At 39.1% G+C, this 25,163-nt stretch overlaps 1 protein-coding gene across 2 annotated transcripts; it reads left to right on the forward strand.

Annotated features, from left to right (window-relative positions):
- Positions 1 to 256: 256 nt before the first annotated feature.
- Positions 257 to 24,839, forward strand: specc1lb (sperm antigen with calponin homology and coiled-coil domains 1-like b). 2 transcript variants are annotated; one of them, XM_058415777.1, is made up of 15 exons: positions 257 to 663; positions 6,699 to 6,879; positions 7,841 to 7,985; positions 8,158 to 9,776; positions 10,299 to 10,506; positions 10,717 to 10,790; positions 10,987 to 11,162; positions 11,601 to 11,764; positions 12,841 to 12,962; positions 16,649 to 16,727; positions 16,967 to 17,132; positions 18,479 to 18,581; positions 22,556 to 22,672; positions 22,774 to 22,833; positions 23,358 to 24,839. In XM_058415777.1, the coding sequence occupies exons 2-15, from the start codon at positions 6,736 to 6,738 to the stop codon at positions 23,445 to 23,447; spliced, it is 3,267 nt and encodes a 1,088-aa protein (XP_058271760.1). In that variant the 5' UTR covers positions 257 to 663; positions 6,699 to 6,735; the 3' UTR covers positions 23,448 to 24,839. The 2 variants fall into 2 exon arrangements, with proteins under 2 accessions (XP_058271760.1, XP_058271759.1); XM_058415776.1 differs by lacking the exon at positions 257 to 663 and adding an exon at positions 5,942 to 6,094.
- Positions 24,840 to 25,163: the final 324 nt, after the last annotated feature.

Consider the following 25,163-nt stretch of genomic DNA (forward strand, 5'->3'; position numbering starts at 1 on the left):
CTTACTAGACATTCCCCATTTAATTGTAATATTAATAAAAATATGAAGTATGTTTAGACAATTTCAACATTTGACAATGTACAAATAATTTATTCGGCAGATTGACGTCTCGTTATTAGTCGACTTTTGTTTTGAAACCTGTTTTCCTCGGCAGGGAGGAGCTCTTACTGTCTGACCTTTATGAATCACTTCACTGATTCGACTCTTTTGAACTGTTCGTCTATGTCAAGTCTATTCTTTTGTTGGCTATTCTTTTGTTTTTCGGCCCTATCGTTATTCAGTTTCTCAATCAAACAATGATCTCGAATAAAATACCTAAAGGGTGATGGAAATGTTTAGACAGTGCGTCTTTTTCTGGAAATGAAAAAGGGTGAATCGATTTCGTCGATTCACCGTAAAGGAGTCGTTCAGAAAAGTCTCAGTGGGGAATCGCTGATTCTTTCTGCAGATTCACTCCACATTGTCGGCCGTGCTGCTCCCCTGATGAGCCGCAAACTAAAGCTGGGGCTGAGCAGCTGTATGAACCGGGAGGAGGCTCCTTCTGTCCCGGGTTAGAAACGGCTTATAAACGGGGGACGTTTTTTACACCGCGGTTATAGTGGATTACGGATGAAAAGCTGTGGGCATCACACACAGTCTCTGGAAGGAAAGGACTCTCTGAAGGTAAAACCGAGGGTGTTTTTTAGGTTTTGAGGGGTTTGAGATGGCGCTGCTTGGGGCTGTGGCTCGGGTTTGAGGGAATAGCGGCACTTTGAGGCCTAATGTTACAGAGTAACAACAAAAAGGGCACGGATACTGTGTATCCATAGGGAATGGTCTGTGACGCAATTTCCGGTCTACATTTTCTTATCTAGTACAGTTTTAAAGGATTTTATAGATTGTGATTTAAAAGTTGTCAAGAATCCCTCAGTCACTTCTACTCTAGGTTTTTTAAAGCGTGTTTTAATAGAAAAAGTGTTTGACCCCCCAATTACTATATTTATACTATAGAAATTATATTTCTACTTAATACCACATTCACTGAAATAGATGACGTAATTCTTGATCTTAAAGGCAATTTGTTCATATATATATTTATATATGTGTGTGTGTGTGTGTGTGTGTGTATATATATATATATTGTATATATATTGTATGTACATACATAATTTTTTGAAGGGGGTTTCTATAAGTGACAAAAGTCTAAAAAGATGTATTTGTATGTATATGACTTTCAGAACATAAAGACAGAAGTGATGTGGGTTTTTTTTCCCCTTATTTATTTATTTCCCCCTAAGCTCTTTGAACATTAATGATCACGGTCAAAATGTACTGTACCCTGGCATCGTGTGTGTTCTTAGATGCAAGATGTTAATAATAGATTTCATCCTCGAACATCTTCTCTCCTCTCTTTCTTCATTTAAGCCTCCCAGACACGTCCTCAGTTCTCCTCTTTTTTTTTTATTTATGTCAGGAATGTCAGGAATTTTGGACAGAAAATAATACACCATGGCCTCCAGGTTGCATGCACTACTGATTAAAATATAAGAGGGCTAAAAAATGAGCATCTTATTATATCACAATATTTGCAGTTGGCGACAAAACCAGTCACAATGGATAATTCTTAACATTGGGAAAGGAATAGAGAATAGAGTATGAAGCAAACTGAATGGGATTTAAAGCTTATGTAGTCAGTCAGGGCCAAATGGGTTATTTGTTTTTCAGGTCAGTGCTAAAGACTTAAATTGTACAAAATATAGAATTTTGTTTAAAAATCTTAAAATAATTCAGGAAATTGAGTTGTCAATTATAGAAATACCTGAGTTGTCGGTGTTGTCTTTAACTGGTGTGATCTTTTTTCTGTTCTTTGTGACATTCCAGTTCACTGGAGTTTGACGTCTGGATGGTTAAAAAAAAAAAAAGCATCAACGAGTCTTTCATCTTGGCCTTAAAGAGACTTTCAGGTTCCCATTAGACCTGATGACTTGCAGTTGTCTGGAATAAATTCATTACAGTTCTGGACAGGGCTTTATGCAGGCTGCCATGCATTAGCACAGAGTCTGAACATGTGAACTCAAAATAACAGGTTTCTAAAAACGCTGAGCTGCTAATATGCGTAAGAAGTAATGAATAAAACCTGACAGGGGCATGCTATTATAGAAAATGATCAAATCCAGGATGATGTGGCGTGGAACAAAAAGCTTTTTTTTTTATTTAATGTAGTGCAAGCTTTTTTATCCATTTATTGGTGTGCTTAATGCTGTGGCATATTGTTGAAACTTATCATAGATATAAGCAGTCATTTCCTTACCAGCTTCTCTTTTCCTCCTTTCCCTCTCTCAAGGTTTATAAGTCAAAGAACCACAGTTTGTCATGTTACTGAAAAACTGCCAGCTCCTCTGTCCTGAAGACTTTCCTGTGTAGGGGGAAAAGTTGAAGTTGCTGACTGTTTGTTTAAAGCTCTGACACTGGAGTTTCCTTCTGTACTTATTAATTCAATTCAATTTTATTTGTATAGGACAATGGACATTGTCTCAAAGCAGCTTTACAAAAGAAGATAAACAGAGAAAGGAGAGGGGGAAAATAAATAAATAAAAACAAATAACTAGAAATAAAAATAAAATTTTAAACTATTTTATCCTTATTTTATTTTATTCCTATTATTATTATTATTATTATTACTCCATTTATGTAGAGTACTATATGCAAGTCCCTGTAATGAGCTGCTACTATCAAAGCGATAAGATGTTGTAATGTAGATCTGTGATACACAGCTACTGTCCTGATAGAAAATGAATAATCACGCTCTCTGATGTTATCCAGATGAGGATGGTTTCCCTTTTGGTTTCTCTCAATGACTGTTCCTAATATTGCCTCAAGGAGCTGCTCCTCACCACCATCACCACTGGCTTGTTCATTAAGAACAAGTTGATAAATGTATGTGGTTTTATGATTTAGATCCAGAATGTATATTTTTGCATATATCTATAAAGCTGCTTTGTGAGAAGGTCCGTTGTTAAAAACGCTAATATCGATAGAATTTAATCAATATAAAATTCGGACTTAGTATTTATCGTGTTCCCGGACATCGTCTCCACATCACCTCATAGCCCTGCATTTATGGAGCGAATGATTTTAAAAATGTCTGTCAATTTAAAAAAAAAAAAAAAAAAAGACGCACAAAGCACTTCATTCATTCCTTCAGCTCAGTGATGAAGTACAGCAGTGTGTGGTTATGAACGACTGCAGCCTGACTATTAAAACACTGTGGCATGTAAACACCACCACTGGCCTCAATAACCACCCTGTTCTTTGTGGCTCTCTGTGAAGGTCTGAGTCACAGGAAACTTCCCTAGTTCCTCAGTTCAGAGAGAATAAAACGTGCATAATGCGTCATGTCTCCTTCACCTTAGGACTGTGACTTTGTACTTTTTTTCTGTGCTTATAGATGACATCGTGTCATACAGTGGCAGAAACTGCTTCAGCAAGTCTGTTTGACGACTCCACAAAGCCTACTTAGAAAGCACTATAATCCGTCAGCCTCCAGTTCGTGTTAACTACAGAAGCAAACTTGAAACACCGAGCGGTTTCTGCTGATTAACATTACATTCGGAGCAAAAGAACACTGCAGCCACTTCATTCGAATCCAAACTAAAAGTTTATTTTCTGGACGTTGAACAGAAACCCGAGTCTGTGTCCGATAGCCATTTCGAAACGGTTGTAGGGCTTCGGAGACTCCGTGGTCGTGGTTTGTTGTGGGCTGTAGCAAGCGTGTGCATGTCGACATGGTTTAAGCTCCTCTCACCACCTCCTTCACCCCTTCCCTCTACCCCCCTTCCCTAGGCCCTTCTCTTCTTCCCGTCTCAGAATTTCAACTATGTTATGATTTCCACTCACTGTTATTGTCTGGCAGAGCTCTGGGAAAAATCCCAGCATGCTGAGCATCAGGCTTGCTGAGCTGGCACCACTTAATGATGTTTATTTACAGAGGTGGAGTCACCCTTTTTTTTTTTTTCTTCTTGCCCCCCAATCCTTACAGAATACAGTGTCATAATTATCATATTGCTGTGTTCTAACATTTACTTGGGCTTCAGACAAGAAGATTAAGAATGCTGATGTGCTCCTCCACCCTGTTTGGTCAGCAAGGCATGCTGGGTGACTGTGCGTGTTTTCATACAGGCGTACGTAAAGGCATGTGGGTGTTTCGGCTGAATCATAATCTGCAGCGATCGGCCCCTCAGAGCATTGGGGTTTTAGAAGAATGAGACTCCACTCTGTGCAAAATAGGTGGTTATTAAATTAAACGTGGATAAAGAAAAGCGAATAGAAATTGTTTCTTTTTCATTTTTATTGTTTGTCACTTCTGGGAGTATATATATATATATATATATATATATATATATATATATATATATATATATATATATATATATATATATATATATATATATATATATATATAAAATTTTTGATGATTCATCCTGTACTACTTTTGTGTTCATCCAATTAAATGCTGTCTAGAATGTAAAAGCCCCACCCTCTCGATCCACAGTAACAGCTTGTTGGTAGCAATTATAGTTTTTTTTTTTGCTATACACTTTTCCAACAATTGCTTGGTTGAAAAGAGGAATTGGAGTATATTTATTTGGAAGTTTGCGTGAGTCGGTGTTTTTATGAGAAGCATTTATCAGAGGAATGTTTCACCAACTTAGATACCTTAGATTGATCAGGAATGTTCTGCTGTCTTTAAATAAATGTCTGGACTTCGCCACCAAAAAGAGTAAGTAATAGAATTTTTTTTCAGCATTCAGACAAGCCTTTAGGTGACATGAACAGCATAACTCCAAACACACATGATATCTTGTCATCTAGGATATCATTCTGGTTAAAGTAGACAGATGTGGGAGAACGCATTCCTCCACAGCTGGGAAAAGGCTTGTTAAGCTAGCTAGCTCATTAAGCTACTCTCAGTTTTGTTTAGATTCAGCTTCTGACCAGTCCAGCACTTCAGTATGCCATCACTCTGTCTTCTTGGTTCTAAATAAATTACGTCAACATGAGGAAGTTTCATGGGGGACTGTGTAGCTCACATTTAGCCACGGGCCACTGACCTTGACCTTGAGGGCTGGGTGATGAGCAATATTGTGATATTTATAGACATTTCTGAGTTAGATGATAAACAGGGTTACAAAAAAAGCAATGAGCAAATTCATAGAGCTGCTCTAAGATAATGTAAAAGAAAATGGAGCTGTCACTTTAACATCTGCTGCTTCCGAACAGTATATTCTGTTAGTGTTTGCTCTATAAATGATCAGTACTGTACCCAACACCGCTGCTCGTTTCTCCTGGTACCTTGTGAAGTTTTGCCAACTTAGTGACAGTGATGTTTGACATTTTAGACCACTTTAGTGAATGGGTAGAGTGGGTTTAATTATTTTCATTGACCAGTCGCATTTCTTTTTAATGATTATCTGCTGATCTCTGTTCCCAATGACCTATTTTATTCTATTCTAGAAAGGTTTTCCTGTAATGTATGATTGCATATTCAGTGTATTATTATAGCTAATTAGACTAGAATGTCACCTGGAGTATTGCATTAGCTTCTTTCCCTTGAAAGAGTTTATTGTGAGGTCACAGAGATGGACCAAATTCAGTACTTTGTTACGCTCATTAAATGTATTAGAAGAACGTGTACGATTCTTCAACACCAGCTGAATATTTACACGTTGTAATGTCAAATTAAAAACTGTACGTTTATGATCTTTACACACCCTTTATGATCTGGCTCTTCTCCTCTGTACTGTGGTTAAACGCCTACTCAGATTTCTGAAAGCCTTTTAAGGATATTGTAGGTGAACTTCGTTGAGACTCGGCCCCACTAACGGCCGTGATGATGTGATAAGAAAAGCAGCTACAGCTTTTCTCCTGCCCCCGTCCTCCAATCACACTGTGTGTGTGCATTCAAACGGTCCAGCGGTTCTTCCTTCCGAACGATTCGTGTGTGTATAAATAGAGCCCGAGAGGACTGCACTGGTATTTATGACTGTCGAGCACACAGTACTAGTGTTTAATAAGCCATGTGTTCTCCGAGGAAAATGATGACTTCTGCGGTTAGGTAATGGAGACATTTATTTCCTATTGATTTTGCTGAAGGTTTCTAGAAAGTTCTCTGGTTCTACAGCATGATTTTTTTGTGTGTGAATGTCATGTAGCCGAGTGATTGACTTGGTAGAAGGGACAGCCTTCCTCTCTACCGTCAATCAGAGCAGTTAGCATCTTTCCTGTGAATGTTCATCATCAAAGTGCATTATTTATCTGTATACTTTAGAAAATACATGAAGACTAATGTTATTTTACTGATTGTTTTATTTTATGTAGTGTTCATCAGTGCGTTCTAGGCATTAGAAATTAATTAATTCTATAGTAATCGCTATATACTGACCACGATGCTAGTGGATCCGTAGTCTCTACTTGGAACACTAAGCATATACACCAGTCCCTCGAAGGGCACCATCAAGACCACATTAACAACTAGAACAGCCATCCCAACCTCTAGGAAGTGGGAGGAAAGTGGAGAACCTGTGCAAATACAGAGAGAACATCGGAAACTCCATACAGATGGTAACCTGAGCTGATGACTGGAGCTGTATCCCCGAAGCTGGAGCTTTACTAGAGATCCTGCCACTGTGCTGTGTTCATCTGTTTTCTCCCTCTTGCAGATTGCGCCATAAATGTATCAAGAACTTGGAGCCCAGTATGAAAAAGGCGAGCAGGCCCACAGGTGCCTCCAGCAAAACCACCACAGCCACTAAACCCACAGGCAAAACTGAGCCCAGTGGCAGTATGGGCACCGGAGGAAAGAGCACCACCAAGAACCAGAACTCGGCCCTTCTGTCCAAGGTGAGTCTCTGAGCATGCGTCTTCATTCTATTTTTAGTCTTTCTCCAGCAATGTCTAGAACTTCCCATGAAATTTGCAAAAACGTCCTGGAGTAATCTCAGGAATTTTGCTTTGCAGTGGCTTTTCTATTCATACAAATTTACACAATATGCTTGCATTGTCAAAATAAGAATTTTACTTTATTTAATATCATCACTTCTCTAACACATTATGCAATTTGCTAATTTCTTGAAGTGTTATTGATTTACAGTTTAAACAGTATGGTGGGACTTTGAATAATCTTGTGAATGACAAAGGTAGTGGGTTAATACTATTAAAACAGAGAGTGGAGTTAAGTCCCTTGTAAAAGCCTTTTATCACACTATCTGGCCAAAAGTATATAGAAGTAAAAGTATGGCCAGGATTTTGCCATAAAGCTGAAAGCACGCAGTTAGTATGTCTAGTATGTCTTAGCCTGCTGTAGCATTAAGATTCCCCTTCATTGGAACTAAGGGGCCCAAACCAGCATCATTTCCTGAGCGCTCTAATGATCATGTAATTGAGTGAATTCAAATCCCTACAGCCATGTTCCAAAGCCTTCCCAGAACAGTGAGGGTTATTATAAAAGATAAGGGGGTCTGGAATGATTGTCGGGTATACACACACTTTTGGCCACATATTGTATTTTATTTAATGTTCCTAACTGGAAATTAAGCAATTATATGGTGAAAATCATCCGATTTGTAATGGATTTTAATGCTTCCATGAAAAAATCAGCAATTATCTTCTGTATATTAAATAGCAAAGGCTTGTAGCTCTGACTTCCTTGTCTTGGATAATTCCATGCTATATGTCACTTCATACATTAGAGTATTATGATCCAGGAAAGGTAAAATAGAGTGCAGTAGTATTATTGATTCATTATGATAACTATCACATCCATGCACAAATGCCTTCCCCCATATTGCCATATATTAACCAGACAAAGAGCAACGATGACCTTGCAGCCATGAGTGCGGGAAGTGGAGGAGCCTCAGTGGGTAGCGGCAGCAGCGCTACAACGAGGAGCAAGAGGAGCGCCAGCTCTGCTCAGAGCAACAACGAGACAAAGACCAAGGCCAACTCAGGTACAAGGAGTTAATCTGAGCTTCAGAATATACCAGTGTATATATAGTGTATTCTGGATTGATGGAATGCTTCTGATTGTATTTTTGAATAAGTTTATGAGGAGTCCTGTAGAAAGAAATCTTTATGCAACATAACAAAATAATCTATTATAATCTGTTCTTTGTCTTGTAGGCTCCTCAGGAAGACGCGGGATGTCTTCTGCAGTAAAGGAACCTGGAGTGACCCGTGAGAAAACCAACGCTGCCAAGAAGCAATCTGGGCCCTCTAACTCTGTGGCTTCGAAGCGTTCTCGCTGTCGCACGTCAACTGAATCTGAAACCCAGTCGAGCAAATTGCGCTATGATATCAGCAACAAAGCAATACTGGAGTCAAGAGTAAAGGACTTGCTGGGCTTGGCAAAAAGCAAAGACCTTGAGATCCTGCACTTGCGGTCTGAGTTACGTGGGATGAGGGCTCAACTGGGTTTGGAGGACCAGGAACTGCCTGAACAAGAAGAGCAGTGTGAGGCTGAGCTGCCACAAGAGAAGGAAACTGTATCTGGGATAAGCGCTGCTGATGTGGAGTCGACGCTTCTGTTACTGCAGGACCAGAACCAGGGCATTCGTGGGGAGCTTAACTTGCTGAAGAGTGAGAATCGAATGTTAAAGGACCGACTAAATGCGCTTGGATTCTCACTGGAGCAGCGCCTGGACAGTCCTGAGAAAGGACTTCGCTGTGCCTCTCTCAGTCCTGAACCGACAACCAGTGGTGGGGGCAGCAGCAGTGGTGGGGATGCAGGTACTCGAACCTCCTCAACTGAAGGTTCTGCCAGGGGTTCAACTGAAGACCTGCTGTCAGAGGCACGGCGAGTGGGGTCTCCAGATGTTCCGGACAGCGAGTGCAGTGAACCTTGCCAAGCCGTGATGTCTAGTGATGATGCCCTGGATGCACCATCTGGTTGCGGTTCCTCGTCTGAGTCAGAAGGTGGCTCACCAGGCCGAAGGCGCTCACGCCGGGGAAGTAGTGGCACTGCTAGTGAGGTCTCTGTGGCCTGCCTGACTGAGCGCATTCACCAGATGGAGGAGAGCCAACACAGCACAGCAGAGGAGTTACAGGCAACGCTACAGGAGCTCGCAGACCTTCAGCAGATTGCACAGGAGTTGAGCGCAGAGAACGAACGCCTGGGTGAGGAGCGCGCCATCTTGGTGGACTCGCTGCGGCAGCAAGGTGATCGGCTGGAACTCTATAGCCGACAGCTGGACTACTTGCGTGGCTTGCTGGATGAGCATCGTGTAGCTTACGCCAAAGATGATGAGGATGCCAAGAGCAGTCGCTTCATGGAGCTGGAGAGGCGCTACACTGAATTAAACGAAAACTCGCGCCTTGAGAGGGAGCAGCTTCTTGGTGTCCAGCAGCAGCTGAGCAGTGCACTGAAAATGGCCGAGCAGGAGAATGCTGAGGCACAGAGCCTTATGGGAGCCCTGAAGGAGCGTGTGCACCTGGCTGAGAGGGCTGCCGAGCTGGAGCGAAGAGAACGTGAGGCTACTGCTGTTGACCTTGATGCCATGAGGATGCAGTCCGAGGACGAGCAGGCTGAACTGGTCCGCTGTCGCCTCCAACTGGAGCAGGAGAGGCAGAGAGTGGCCCAACTCCTCTCCATCCAGGGTGGTGGGGACATGACTGACATACGCCACCTGCTGGACAGTGAGAGATTAGACAAAGAGAGAGCTGAAACCAAAGCAGCAGAGCTGCAGGAGGAACTGGGGCACACCCGCAATGAGGCTGCTCAGCTTCAGGATGCAATTCGAAAGGTGAAAGTCTGAGAGTGTGTCAGTGTTTGGCTTAGTCAAACATATTTAGCTGCCTTACCAAAGTAGTGAAGTGCTGATTACTGTTTATTGCAATGAAAACTAGAAGTTACTGGCTCTAAATTGAGCCAAAATGTTTTTCAGCAGTGGCATGTAGTTGAGTTGTTTTTACTATAAAGTTGATCGGTTAAACATTATGGAAGAGTCAACGTAAGATTTTCAAAGCTGAGGATTTCTGTGAGCTAACAGCAGGGCATATCATTACATAGGTTTCTGCAAATTTGTGCTTTTTTTCATGAATCAATTTTTTAAAGTGAAGATTTCTAGAGATCTCAGTTCTGTTAATATGGCATCACATGGCCTAGTTTTACTTTAGTTTTGCTTTGGGTACTACCAAGGGCAAAAAACGTATAGAAAACGCTGCATAAATATTCAAAATGAAGTGGACTGTACTGATTTATTTAAATAATATTATTTGCTTTGGTCATAATAGTAAAGAGTGTGTGTATGTGTGTGTGTCTCCAGCTGGAAGCAGATTTCCAGTCATTCCGGGATGAGGTGCAGAAACAGCTAGCCGAGCAGAAGCGTGCTCTGGCTCAGCAGTGCTCAGAGCTGGAGGAGAAGGACACAGAGATTGCTGACATGAAGGAAACCATCTTTGAGCTCGAGGATGAAGTGGAGCAGCATCGAGCCGTCAAACTCCACGACAACCTCATCATCTCAGACCTGGAGAGTGAGTCAGCCAGGACATCACGATAAAGCCATAATGGATTTTAATAATAATAGTGCATGCAAATGAATTATTAAAATGTGTTCTCTTCCTGAATCACCTCATTTCCACCACAGAGTTCATGGCTTTAGCCAGAGAGGGGTGCCAGAGAGTCACATTTAGTCTTGCATTCCTGATTTCTGCCCAAGTTAACATTCTTTATCTCTCTTGTAGATTCGATTAAAAAACTTCATGACCAGAAATATGACATGGAAAAGGAGATTAAAACCCTTCACCGCAAACTGCGGGTAATGATCTTTTACTTCTCTATATTTTACTGACTGTCTTCCTATGAGTCTGGCTTCCTATAAAATCTTTAAAAATCACAGTGACTGACTAAAGCATGATTCAGTGAATTAATAATTAATAATGTCATTTGGATCGATTCTGTTTGCTCAAAAAGAGTATAGATATGACTGCATATACAATGCTTTTATTTCACAGGAAGAGTCTGCAGAGTGGAGACAGTTCCAGGCTGATCTCCAAACTGCTGTAGTCATTGCCAATGACATCAAATCAGAGGCTCAGGAGGAGATCGGGGACTTGCGGCGCCGCCTTCAAGAGGCCCAGGAGAAGAATGAAAAGATGAGCAAAGAGCTGGATGAGCTCAAGAGCAGGAAGTAAGACACGTTTCAATTCAATCTAGTCCTGGACACAATTTCCAAATCTGTGTCATTGGTTGAATGTTCAAAGCCAGCAGGGTGTGGAAGTAAGTATGGAGGTTGCTTACAAAACACATCCTGAAAATCTTTTTTAGACTGTAGAGACCCCGACATGGGTTAAAATGAATCAGTGGGCCCAATTCATTTATAAAGGAGCAAATTCCAAATAAACCGCCCACAATATCACAAATGTAGTGGATCGAAACAATTGACTCAGATTTGACTCATTTTGGTCTGTGCTTATTTTAAAGTTTTTGATGCATTTGCAGGAAGAGAACTGAGTGCTGTGTGAAAGTTTGAGTTTTGTGGTCTTACAATATACAAGTAGACAAGTACGTCTTGTTCAGAAATGGAAATGATGTGTGTGTGTTTTTTGTGTGTTTGTGAATCTATTAGGCAGGATGAGGAACGTGGGCGTGTCTATAACTACATGAACGCTGTAGAGAGAGATCTGGCTGCACTGAGACAGGGGATGGGGCTTAGCCGTCGATCCTCCACCTCATCAGAGCCCTCACCCACCGTCAAAACCCTCATCAAGAGCTTTGACAGTGCATCCCAAGGTATGTATACACACACACACACACACACACACACACACACACACACACAGGCCCTTACTCCTTGTTAAGCATTTAGTACACATTAAATGCAGTAAGAGCTATTAAAAAGTGTAATACTTTAAAAAATATAAATATATTACCCACAGTACTGTTCTCTTGTTGCTGATATTTAATTTGAACAGATTACAATTCACTACATACATCGATCAGGCATAACATTATGACCACCTTCCTAATGCCGTGTTGGTCCTCCTTTTGCTGCCAAAACAGCCCTGACCCGTCATGCACTGTGTATTCTGACACCTTTCTATCAGAACCAGCATTAACAACTTCATCAATTTGAGCAACAGTAGCTCATCTGTTGAATCGGATCATACCGGCCAGTCTTCGCTCCCCACGTGCATCAGTGAGACTCGGCCGCCCATGACCCTGTTGCCAGTTCACCACTGTTGGATCACTTTTGATAGATACTGACCACTGTAGACCGGGAACACCCCACAAGATGCTCTGATCCAGTCGTCTAGCCATCACAATTTGGCCTTTGTCAATCTCGCTCAAATCCTTACACTTGCCCATTTTCCTGCTTCTAACACATCAACTTTGAGGACAAAATGTTCACTTGCTGCCTAATATATCCCACCCACTAACAGGTGCCATGATGAGGAGATAATCAGTGTTATTCACTTCACCTCTCACTGCTCATAATGTTATGCCTGATCAGTGTATAATGCTCAGTACATAGGGTATAAGGTAGACCGATATATAATGCACTAGATTCTTGAGGGAAAGGCAGTTATACTTAATTGATTATTTTAATATATTATTAACTATTTTAATATTTAATACATAATAGATAAATTATTTAATGTATATTTTTAGATTTTTTAAAAATAATATAACAAATTATTTTATATAATTATATTACTTGCACGTATGTATAATCTAACTTAATTAAATCTCTCCATGCTTACATACTTATTAGTTTTAAACAACCAAGTTCTGTTTTGAGTAATTAATCTCTATCTATCTCTGTGTGTGTGTGTGTGTGTGTGTGTGTGTGTGTGTGTTTTTGGTAGGCCCTATTCCTGGCACTCCAGCATCCGCTGTTCCAGCTGTAGTCGCCGCTGCTATTTCTCGAACCCCTCTCAGCCCAAGTCCACTGAAAACCCCTCCAGCTGCTGCCGTGTCCCCCATTCAGGTACAAATAAAGACATTAATACAATTCTCTACTCATCTCCTCATCCTCATAGCAGGACTACTGTAATAAATGGGTACAATAAAATCAAGTTACTTGCTGAATCATATGTAATGATCATGCTGATAACATTAATCAGCTTGTGCCATCTTAGCAGAAATTTAATAAGACTCATCTTAAACATGGCTCAACAATTCAGTGATTTTCTCTGACACTTAAAAACTGAAGCTGGATTGATTTCTGATTTCTCCAACATGATGATCTACAGGGCATAACATATGAAATGGAATTAATGTTTCTCTTTAAAGCGATTGTTATCGATACTTGTTGTTTTCTTTTTAAATAAAAAGAAATAGAACTTTATAAAGTTTCAGTAATTCATCTAGTATTCACTACAGTGTAGGAAATTTAATTGCGGTAAGTGAGTACTGTCTGTATGTATGTTCCTTGCCAGAAGCCTTAGGAGGAGCAGAGCGTTTAGGCGACATAATAGAGCTTGCAGAAAAACCATAAAAATACAGCGTACACAGAACAAAACGAAACGCTCGGGACAGTGACAAGCGAAAAACTGGGATGCTGGAGAATTCTGCTTCCCTTTCCCCAACTGCACACACATCCAGCAGCCAATCACAACCATGATTAAATGAATGGGGCATTCCGATTGGCCAGACTCGTTCCTCCAGCCGTACTGTGTTTTGATTTTCAGCATCCCCGCACCGGGCTTTCCTAAACAACGCTACACTGTACAGTATTTGATATATTATCAACATTTTACTTTATTTTAATTAATGTTTATATTTTGTAATCAATAATTATATTTTTATTAATAAATTACCTTATTTCAAAATAAAAACAATTCACTATAAGGTTTGTGGATACCGCAATATGAACCGTGATACTGTATAACAAATCACCTGGCCTAAATGTTTGTTAAATGCACTTACAGTTCCATTTAACTGATGAACACTGACTTAATTCAGAGTCTGATATTATGTCTTACGTTTAATGACACATTAAGTAAAAAGAGGGAAATGCATAAACTTGAAACCCGGAAAGCATTCCTTCTATGATTCTCTGTTGTACTTCACCCAAATTCCTCAACAAACAAACTCCATGCTAAGACTGAATAATTGCAGCCACATGATCTTAACTCCTTTTATTCACTAAACAGTTCCTGCAGAATTCAGGCAGAAACAAGACCAACCATTTCTTTACTCACTGGTTTAACATTTTAACAGTTCATTTGGCTTTAGTTTTAGTCTTTTGTCTTCTGTAGTTATTGTTAGTTTTGGTGAAGATAGATAGAAAAACTTGTGAATTAAAACCAAAACGTTTTAATAGTTCATTTTCTCTCAACTTTCTACAATACATCCTTACTGCAGATATATCCGAAACTTGATTGACCCTAACCACTGGCTCATTTTACAAATACATAGCATCATTACAGTCTTACTAAAGCTTTCCTGTTAAGAAATGAAACTCTTATGGTATGCTGCTTACAGTGAGGTGTTGTGATGAAGCAGACTTACTGTTCCCACCCTGAATTTGATTAACTTCCTGTCACAGCACGTCTCGAGTGTCTTAATCCTCTTATACCACAGCAGTTTGCCAACGATTCAATTTTTTATTTAATAAAGATCGACACAGCATACTTTTTAAACCTATTTATAGTTCCATTTAATGTAGTGGCATGTCTGCAAACCAAATTGGTTCCTGTTACCACTCGCTGACCTATATACAGTCCTTCTCATAGATTGTTACCCAGAACCACAAATCATGCATCAGACTCCTCTATCTTAAAGACTTTTCCATGTCAGAGAAAATACAGTAAATTTTATTTCTGATAGTTGCAAAGTGCTGTTACGTTACCGAGACACTGGAGATGTTTTTTTTTTTTTTTTTTTAGAAATCTTTACATACAATTTTCTTTCTTAAAAAGCATCACACTGTTTCAGTTTGTTTGTTATTAATCTTCTGGAGCTCACCTGTAATACACATCCCTGTGAATGAGTTATTAGGACAGGCATGTTTAATATAAACCTGGCATTTCCAGATGAACTACCCTTAGAGCTCCTATCACAAAAAAAAAATTAAAAAAAATAAATAAATACAGATTAAACAGCATGACTGCACACAGTGGGAGAAAAAATTATGAATATAATATGTAATCCAAGCAGGCAATGACTTAATAACCAAGGCTTATTATTATTCAGTTTTCTTTTTTTCTTTTGAATCACATAGAAAACGATGTAGTTACTAAACCTGTCAATGGATCATGATAGTGTGAGAATTGAATAGCAGAGATTTTTTTTATTCAAAAAATAATATTTTAACAGTTTTAATGATGTTTGTTCGGAAATAATGCAAGCTCAGCTGTGGCCAGTAGGAGGCGCAGTGTGTCCCTTAAAAAAACGCCCAAAATTCTGGTGTGTCTCTGAAGTAAAAATCTCAGCACTAAAACTTTATAATTTACGAAACACATTAATAAGCACTTTTAATGTTCAACAACAATAATAATTTTATTATTATAATTTAATCACAGAATGTGAGGATGTACACTGTACACACTGCTTCCTGATTGGTTTAGCAGATGTCTGCATTCTTCACTTTAGAAGTCCTTTGAGCTTCAAAAAGATTTACAGCTTTTCTCTTTTCCCATCCCTCTTACATGGCTCTTCTCTGGAATTTTCTCTTGCCGAAACAGGATGTTTTCATGTAGGGCAGGGCGATTTTATTTTTTTTTTTAAAATGTACTTTTGTTTATTTGTGAAGAAAGACCGGGTTTATTCACTTGCTCCGTCTCAGGTCTCTACGTCTCTGTAGATGCTCTTAGATTCTGGTTTTAAATTTCATTCCACCCAAAAGCAATAATTACTGCTTTTATCTGAGCTGTACATTTCCTTGTTGCTGGAACGGTACTATTTGCACCTTCAGTACATTTATATTTTGTCAAATTACCTACCATAAATCTTTTTACAAAGACCATTCTCTCTCTCTACATACATACATACATGTATGTGTATATATATGTATATATATGTATGTATGTATGTATGTGTGTGTGTGTGTGTGTGTGTATATATATATATATATATATATATATATATATATATATATATATATATATATATATATATATATATATATATATATATATATATATATATATATATATATATATAATGTGTATGTGTGTATATATATATATATGTGTATGTGTGTATATATATATATATATGTGTATATATAATTTTGAGGGTGTTTTAATGTCATGATGCTAAACCGGAGGCTGTTAGCTTAGCTTCCATTGCCTAACCCATGATCTTTTTGTTTTATTTGGTTGAGTTCTCAGAGAATAAGATCATGTGCTATAAATACTATGACTATATTGCAGTGACAGCTTTTTGTAGATTTCATGAATAATGAGGTTTTGCAGTTCTGCTGAAACCATCATCACTTTTTTGGATGCCAAGAATGTAATATTTATTGCGTTGGTTTATAAATCACACAGTTGTCCTGATCAGCAGCTGTCAGACTTTATCGTGTCTCAGCAGCGTTATAAAAGGATAAAAATATATAAAAAGGAAAAAAAACACTTCTCACATCAGTGAAGCAGATGTTAAAGGCAGTAAGGTTTAATAAAAGCTTCGTGTTAATTCATCGTGTTTTTTTGTCTGCTTGTCTTCCAGAGACACACGATCAGCACTCCCAAAACCCTCTCCTCGCTGGTGGATAAGAGAGGTAGCTATCCGGAGCTAAGTATGCCGGGTATGTAGCAAATCTGTACAGTTTTAACCTGCTATCAGTAGTATGCGATTTGGGACACAGTCCCCGCAAACCATGATCACCGAATTGTCATGGTGTCTGATGGAGTGTCACATATTTGTTACTGAAAATTAGCATTGCTACATATTACAAGTCTCCTATGGTTTATTATTAGCAGTATGTGTCAGTACCTGCTGGTTGTTTTAGACACACTGACCTGATTTGAAGTTTTATTTTGTCAGTTTCTCGCAGAAGCAGTGAGGAACTAAAGAGGGACCTGTCAGTCACTGATTCACCAAACCCCGCCTCAATCATCACATTAGGCTCTGCCTCCCCTCAGCTCACCCTGTCCTCAAACTCCTCCTCCCCCACAGCTTCGGTCACGCCCACTACACGCGGCCGTCTACGGTAGGCTACATCTGATTGTTTTTCCTGTCCCTCCTTTCTTGTCTCACCTGTCTGTTATTTTATTTTAGATGTCTGTTCCGTCTGGCTCTCGTGTCTTTTCTTTCTCTTCTGGTTTCTGTCCATCTTGTTCTTTTTGCCTGTTCTGTCTATCTCGTCCATGTCTGTTCACCCAGTTTTGTTCGTTTTGTCTGTTGTCTCTAACTATTTATTCTTTTGGGTTCTACCTGTCCATGTCCCTCGTACTTGCCTCCTGACTTTTAAGAAAACTTCCCTCTGTGTGAATAAAGCATTTCCAGATTATAGCGCTCATAGATGATTCAGGCCCTCTGCTCTGAATTCTTCACACTTCACACTTTCTCACAGCTTGCATAAATCAGGACTCAACCCAGTATATCCTTCATCTTATCGTCTTTCTTCTGATAGAAAGACAGAAGGCGTAAGGATGAGGTTATGTTCTTTCTCTTTTTTTCTTATTGGAATTAAACAGAGGAAACTCATGAGATAAGTAAAGGTCTATTCAAGTTAAACACCTATGGAAACAGAAAAGCTAGTGAAAACATTAAATGTGCACAAATATCCTCTTCACAGCGAGCAAAGTTTAGCTGGGACATCTTTTGTGAATTTTGCCCACTTATTTTTGCATTTGGAGCTAGCAGGCTAGTGTAGCTGCCTCTTAGTCCCATCCCCAGGGAATGCTGATGATGGGTTTCCACTTTTAATGGTACTGTTATCGAATGGTTTGTGCTAATGTTATTATTAATGTAACATTTCGATGTAATTTGGCTGCGGTTTTGGGGTTATACAGCTGTCACATCTGCTATCTGGCAAGAATTATTTCTACATATGTACCATTTACACTGATCCTTAAACTGGAACTGTAACTTTATTAATAATGCTTATTCTTAATAATAATGCGGTTAGCTTAAAGACATGGACAGATGTGGATTTTTGTTTTTAATTAGTGGGGAGGAATGTCGGTGCACATCCCACCCCTTCAAGCTTTCCCCCACTCGGTCATGACCCTAATGCGAATATCTCACTGATACAGGATGACTAACAAGTTGCAAATGCACACAGGAATTTTACAGCGAATTTCATTCCCTTACTTTGAGCATTTACAGAAAAGGTACATTTGTGGTCATGACCTTGAGTAAACCCTTAATCTACAGATATCCACTTGTTTTGCCTTTTCGAGTTTATAAAGCAGCCTCTTCTCTCTCATATGAACAAGAAGTAGTTGCTTTGTGAAACTTCAGCTGAAATGATATTTGTGGTTTTTAAAGTTCAACTCTGATGTGTTGTGTACCGAGAGTTAGTTTATTTTATTTTTTTTTATTTATTAACAGAGAGGAGAGGAAGGACCCGCTCGCTGCTCTGGCCAGAGAATACGGAGGATCAAAAAGAAACGCTCTCCTCAGGTGGTGTCAAAAGAAAACAGAAGGCTATCAGGTACGACATGTTTACCAGAATCCCGGTATATATTTGTAGTTTCTTTCCTATGATAAGATAAAAAGTCCACGAAACTTGGAGAAGAATTACTCGTGGGGAAGATTGTATGATGTAAATTATATAAATAGATTAAGTTGAAATTATAATGATTAATTTGCTGGATGTGAAGAAAAACAGACAGATTTTGGGGCTCATTTTGGCCATATAGCTATATATGTAACAATAGTAAGCTATATATATAAAACAATAAAAAGAAAACAGATCAGATTTCTGCTGTAATGTAACAGATATATGGGGGTTTTTTTCGGGACTGTGTGGTTACAATAATCTGACACTTCCTATTTCTAACAATTCTTATCTCACACTTGAGACACTTTTCTAATTAAATGCGGATGTGTGTATCAGATATCAGAGTTGTCATTATCTGGTGTCATCTGTGCAGCAGAATGAGCATAGAGAACAGTAATAATATTGAGTGGAAGGATGGGCAATTGGTGGTTTATTTTGTGTTATTAAGGGTATTTAGGGAATTTAATTAATTGCTACTGAACCCAAGCAGTGTTTAACACTTTTGCCCAAGAAAGAAAAGGAAAAAAAACATCATATAAATACTTTACTGGCTCCTTTCCTGTACCCACATATCAGTTGGTGCAGCAGTGCCAGCAAAAGCTAACCATCTGCCTTTTTTTTTGCCTCCTCTTCCTGCTGATTACTGTCCTCCAGAGCAAACTAGGATGCAGGAGTGCATTCATTCCTTGCTTCTACTGTGATAAATTGTCGCATGAATATACACTATGTTGCCAAAGGTTTTGGGACACCCTCCAAATCACTGAATGCAGGTGTGGTGTATCAGGGCTTGGCCTCGGCCCCTTAGTTCCAGTGAAAGGAACACTTAATGCTTCAGCATACCAAGACATTTTGGACAATTTCATGCTCCCAACTTTGTGGGAACAGTTTGGAGCTGGCCCCTTTCTGTTCCAACATGACTGCACACCAGTGCACAAAGCAAGGTCCATAAAGACATGGATGAGTGAGTTTGGTGTCGAGGAACTTCAGAGTCCTGACCTCAACCTGATAGAACACCTTTGGGATGAATTACAGTGGACACTGCGAGCCATGCCAGAACTGAAACGCCTGCCTTTACATGCACATGAATATAATATGGAGTTGACCCGCCCTTTGCAGCTATAACAGCTTCAACTCTTCAGGGAAGGCTGTCCACAAGATTTAGGAGTGTATTTAGGGGAATTTTTGACCATTCCTCTAGAAGCGCATTTGTGAGGTCAGGCACTGATGTTGGATGAGAAGGCCTGGCTCACAGTCTCCGCTCTAATTCATCCCAAAGGTGTTCTATCGGGTTGAGGTCAGGACTCTTTGAAGTTCGTCCACACCAAACTCGCTTATCCATGTCTTTATGGACCTTGCTTCATTTGCATAAGCATGACATTTAAACAATTAAACACAAATGACTACAGAGCAGTGTGATTTTAAGTTTATTTAGTTAAATAAACTTTCCATGTGATAAAATAGAAAGGAAATCACAGAACTTATGTTGTATCTTTATTGGAGCTGTAATAAAATTTTAAAAAGAAAACCTGATTGGTAATTACCTATTTAATTTCACGTTATAGAAGCGTGCAAATGATAAATATCCAAAACACTGGAAATGACAAAGCAAAGTCTCTCTTTCTGTCCATGGTTCCTGAACCGTAAATAAAATATATTAGTTTTCAAAGAAAGAGCACAAATTAAACTGCATCATTCTGCAATTTACAGTGTTATAAGTTGATAATTATTACATTTTCCACACTGATTTTAGATGTGATGGATAATTATTCTCATTCAGTGGCTGTAGAGAGAGAAGTCTATTTCCGGCTTTAAATGTCAATTCATTCGTTTCTTTTTTCCACTTCAAAATGAGAAAATTTTGCACAGCACTTTAAAGTCGTCGCTTGTTAAATTGCTTGTTTATGGTTCAATTTGAATAATCTGTGAGTATGTTCATGTCTTTTATTGTGTCTTTATTTCCTGTCGAGCTTTAGACCTTTTTTGGTGTTTGCTTTGAAACAGGAGTCTGAGATTTCTCATGCATCGTCTCCTGTCATCATGTACAAACTATCTGTGTTCACCTCAGCTCTCTCTGTCTCAGTGATTTAATGTATTTAAAGCCATTTATTTTATTAAATGTGATTCACATTATAGACATGGAACATAATTCCAAACTAACCATAAAACATACACAGAGCTATGTACTCATGAAGCATCAGGCAGAAATCACTTTTTCACATATGTATATAAATCTAAATGGATGTACACTTATCAGGCATAACATTATGAGCAGTGAGAGGTGAAGTGAATAACACTGATTATCTCCTCATCATGAAACCTGTTAGTGGGTGGGATATATTAGACAGCAAGTGAACATTTTGTCCTCAAAGTTGATGTGTTAGAAGCAGGAAAAATGGACAAATGTAAGGATTTGAGCGAGTTTGATGAAGGGCCAAATTGTGATGGCTAGATGACTGGATCAGATCATCTCCAAAACTGCAGCTCTTGTGGGGCGTTCCCGGTCTGCAGTGGTCAGTATCTATCAAAAGTGGTCCAAGGAAGGAACAGTGATGAACTGGTGACAGGGTCATGGGCGGCCAAGGCTCATTGATGCACGTGGGGAACGAAAGCTGGTGCATGTGATCTGATCCAACACACAAGCTACTGTTGCTCAAATTGCTGAAGAAGTTAATGCTGGTTCAGATAGAAAGGTGTCAGAATACACAGTGCATCACAGGACAGGGCTGTTTTGGCAGCAAAAGGGGGACCAACACAATATTAGATGTTACGCCTGATTGGTGTATGTTGGTTGTTCTGAGTATCTGGACTGAGATCTCTCAGGACTAGTGTGTGTGTATTTCTGAGCATGAGTGCATTGATGAAGAAGGGAGCTGATGCAGCACTACAAATTTGCTGAGCATTTTAGCACAGGGTCTCCTCATAACGTTGCATAACTATTACACATACACACAAGTGTTTGTCATGCATGTGAACAATACAAAGGAAATCTGCATTATCCATTAGCTCACTCTTTCATTCAAGCTACATTAAACCTTCTGGTCTGTTGTCTGTCCTTTTGTGTCAATTTTTTTTTTTTTTTTTTGCTTTGATAGGGCAAGAAGGTAATCCACTTAGATCCATTTTATTAAATGCGACTGTATTTCATGTGCTTCTTAATCATTGCTGATGATTGAGAAATCCAGGGGTCACCCAATGAAACACAGTGAAAGGCTGCATGAAGCTACAGTTTGTGTTAGAAATCAGTCTCAATCTGTCTGTGACTGTTGCTGTTAGTTCCACACTAATCCAGTTTAAGACTCATCGCCGCCATGCCACCTCAGTGGCTCTGTATTTTTCTGACCAAGAGAACTTATTCCAAGTCTTCAAAACTAGCCCTTTTTAAAAGCAGCTGTGAACTGTTAATAATTTATAATAAGCTTTCTTAATCCAGTCCTGATGAAAACAAAATGCGACCAGGACACGCATACGCATTACGCACACATGATGCACAATACATGCAATCTCTAGAACACATTCAAAGTGAGTTTGTAAAATCATAAGACATTACTCTTCACATCCAACTGGTTAAAGATGTAAAAACACAGTTGCCAGGCAACCAGGACCTCAGACATTCTCCCATATTACAGTTTACGATGTATATGTATGAATGGCTCTACTATAATGTTTATTATTATATTTTGATTTGTTATTATTAAAAGAAATCAGTTATCAGAAGCTGCTGTCTTGTTTAGGACGTATTTTATTGATTTTATTGTTTTTAAAAGCTTTTCAAGGCATGATGAATTTTGTATATCTCTACACGTCTGAATCAGGCTCCAGTCTTGAGTGTACTGTAAACAGTCATTTCTGTACGAATGAAGCCTTAAAGTAAACTCCTCAAAATCTGTTTTTCTCTTTTTCCTCAGAATATAGACATCACTAATTTTAGCAGCAGTTGGAACGATGGTCTGGCTTTCTGTGCGGTGCTGCACACGTACCTGCCAGCTCACATCCCATACCAGGAGCTCAGCAGCCAGGACAAGGTGTTGTCTCTACACATACACACACACACACACACACACACTAACACACAGATTTCCTGCTTTGCTGTATCTAATAAATATGTGTTGTGTGTGTTTTTCAGAGAAGAAATTTTACGTTGGCCTTCCAGGCAGCAGAAAGTGTGGGGATCAAATCTACACTTGTGAGTTCATTTTAAATGAATACTTCATACTTCATTAATCAAAACCATTTTTAGATATAGATTTTTATTTATATTAATCTATCCAGTAGATGGGATTAATTGGATTTACTGACTATATTTATTAACAATATTTACAATCCTTTTGCATATCTTAACCTCACACATAACCTTGATTTAGCGCCATCCACAACCCCCAACTTAGGCCCACCCATAACGCTGCCCTAGCCCCATCCATAACCCTGATTTAGGCCCACCCATAACGCTGCCCTTGCCCCATCCATAACCCTGTCTTAGGCCCACCCATAACGCTACCCTAGCCCCATCCATAACCCTGCCTTAGGCCCACCCATAACACCACCCTATGCACTGAACATTGCCCTAGGCATCAAAATTTTTTACTGTTATATCATGCTTGGGGAAAAACATATAGATCCTAATTTTAGTTTCAGCTATTATCTATGTTGAAGTGTGGACATTTTAATCAACCTCCCCAACCTCTCTCTCTCTCTCTCTCTCTCTCCCAGGACATAAGTGAGATGGTCCACACAGAGAGACCTGATTGGCAGAGTGTGATGACGTACGTCACCTCCATCTATAAATATTTTGAGACCTGACTGTCGGACCAGTTCTCTCACTCTTGAGTCCATGTGCTAAAGTGCTATGTTACATAGACAATTAGTCACACTCAAGCTGGAGGACTCCTTTCACAGTCACAGCTATGCAGGTCTACTCGTTAAGTCACTCGTTATAAGCTACTATTCCTCTTTAATCAGGCAGCATTGTGCAGCTTCTTTAATTAATGGCAGGCCATAACTATAAAACTGTTATTATAATTATTATAATAATAATAATAATAATACTCATAATGTGTGCTGGTTAAATGCCTAATAGCTGAGTGGTATTTTAACGAGTCGCTCACTTTCTATGTCACAGCTTGTGTGTGTTAATGTGAAAGGGTTTCAGGTGAGTAGAACTGAAAAGACTGAAACTCAGAGCTTTTATGCTTTTATTCAAACTCCACTGTAGATCACTCGCTCACTTGGTGCCTAAGAAGTGCTGAATGCATTATTATGGAGATGAAAAGGCCAAGTTCTCCAGCACGTTCCTCTTAGGACTGCTTTTAAAAGCACATGATAGGATTGTATGCTGAGGTAAAATGTGAATTTTTCTCCACATGCGCAGAAGGTTTCTAAGCTCAAATACCAGCTAGCTCTGATGTTGTCACTGCACTGCGTTAAATACTGTATTATAAAGAAACGTTTCTAACCAAATTGTTTTGCCGTATGAAATATCTTTGAACTAATTGAGAGATTTATTGCCTTTAACACCCACACATAGTTTTTTTTTTTTTTTTATATTAAAGAATTTGAAGTGCATATATTTTTATTTTCTCCTGACATTTCAGTTATCTAAACTAAATAAAAAGGCACAATCGATACTTTATTCCAGAAGAGAGTGCCTTGAGTGAAAACTGTTGTGTGTCGTCGTCCCCCCCCCCAAAAGCTGCTGTCATGTTAAAATGTCTTGTCGTCTTCACAACAAATCCTCTTACAGGATCAGCTGCTGTTTAGACCATCGTTAATTTGGCCAGTTTAACAGCTGCTGAAAACATTTACGTAAAATAAAATATATTTATTTTATTTCATCAAATCTGTTCATATTCAAAAAGTCACGTTTGCCAAGATTTCACAGATGTTTATGTCAGAATTTTAATTTCTTGATAAGGATGTTGTTTAGATCGTGTTGTATAATTTTTTTATTTTTTTAAAACTCTGTTCTCTCGTCCTTTCGAACCAAGGAGCTTCTGCTAAGTATCGGCGTCAACCGAGGTTTCCTCTTCATTTCAATGATTCGTTTAATAATGTTGTGGATATTTTTATTTGCTTTGTCATCAATATCATTTACGGGATTTCTGTGTGAAGTTCTTGTGTTTTTTTTTTTTTTTTTTTTTTTTTTTTAAACATTCCTGGATGTCTGAGTCTAATACCAATAAATCATTACTCTGACTATCAGTGGCTCCATTGTTAATGGTCCTGTCTGGTTACACCACTCCATGTCACCACACACACACACACACAGGTTCACATTAACTTGTGTGTCTGTGTGTGTGTGTGTGTGTATGGGTGAAATCAAGGACACCCAGAAGTAAAACATGAGCTTGTCCACCCATAAAAGCAAATGTTTTCTTACTATTGAAACCGGATCTGACTGATAAAATAACACTGACCTAAGGATACGTCTAAGTTTTTTATTAAAGAAGGGAGCTACATTTTACCTGTATGTGGGTCTCTGTGGATGCTGCGCTGTCACCAGCACATTTATTTATTTAG

Source organism: Hemibagrus wyckioides, linkage group LG18 (assembly GCF_019097595.1).
Source record: "Hemibagrus wyckioides isolate EC202008001 linkage group LG18, SWU_Hwy_1.0, whole genome shotgun sequence".
Taxonomy (NCBI): domain Eukaryota; kingdom Metazoa; phylum Chordata; class Actinopteri; order Siluriformes; family Bagridae; genus Hemibagrus; species Hemibagrus wyckioides.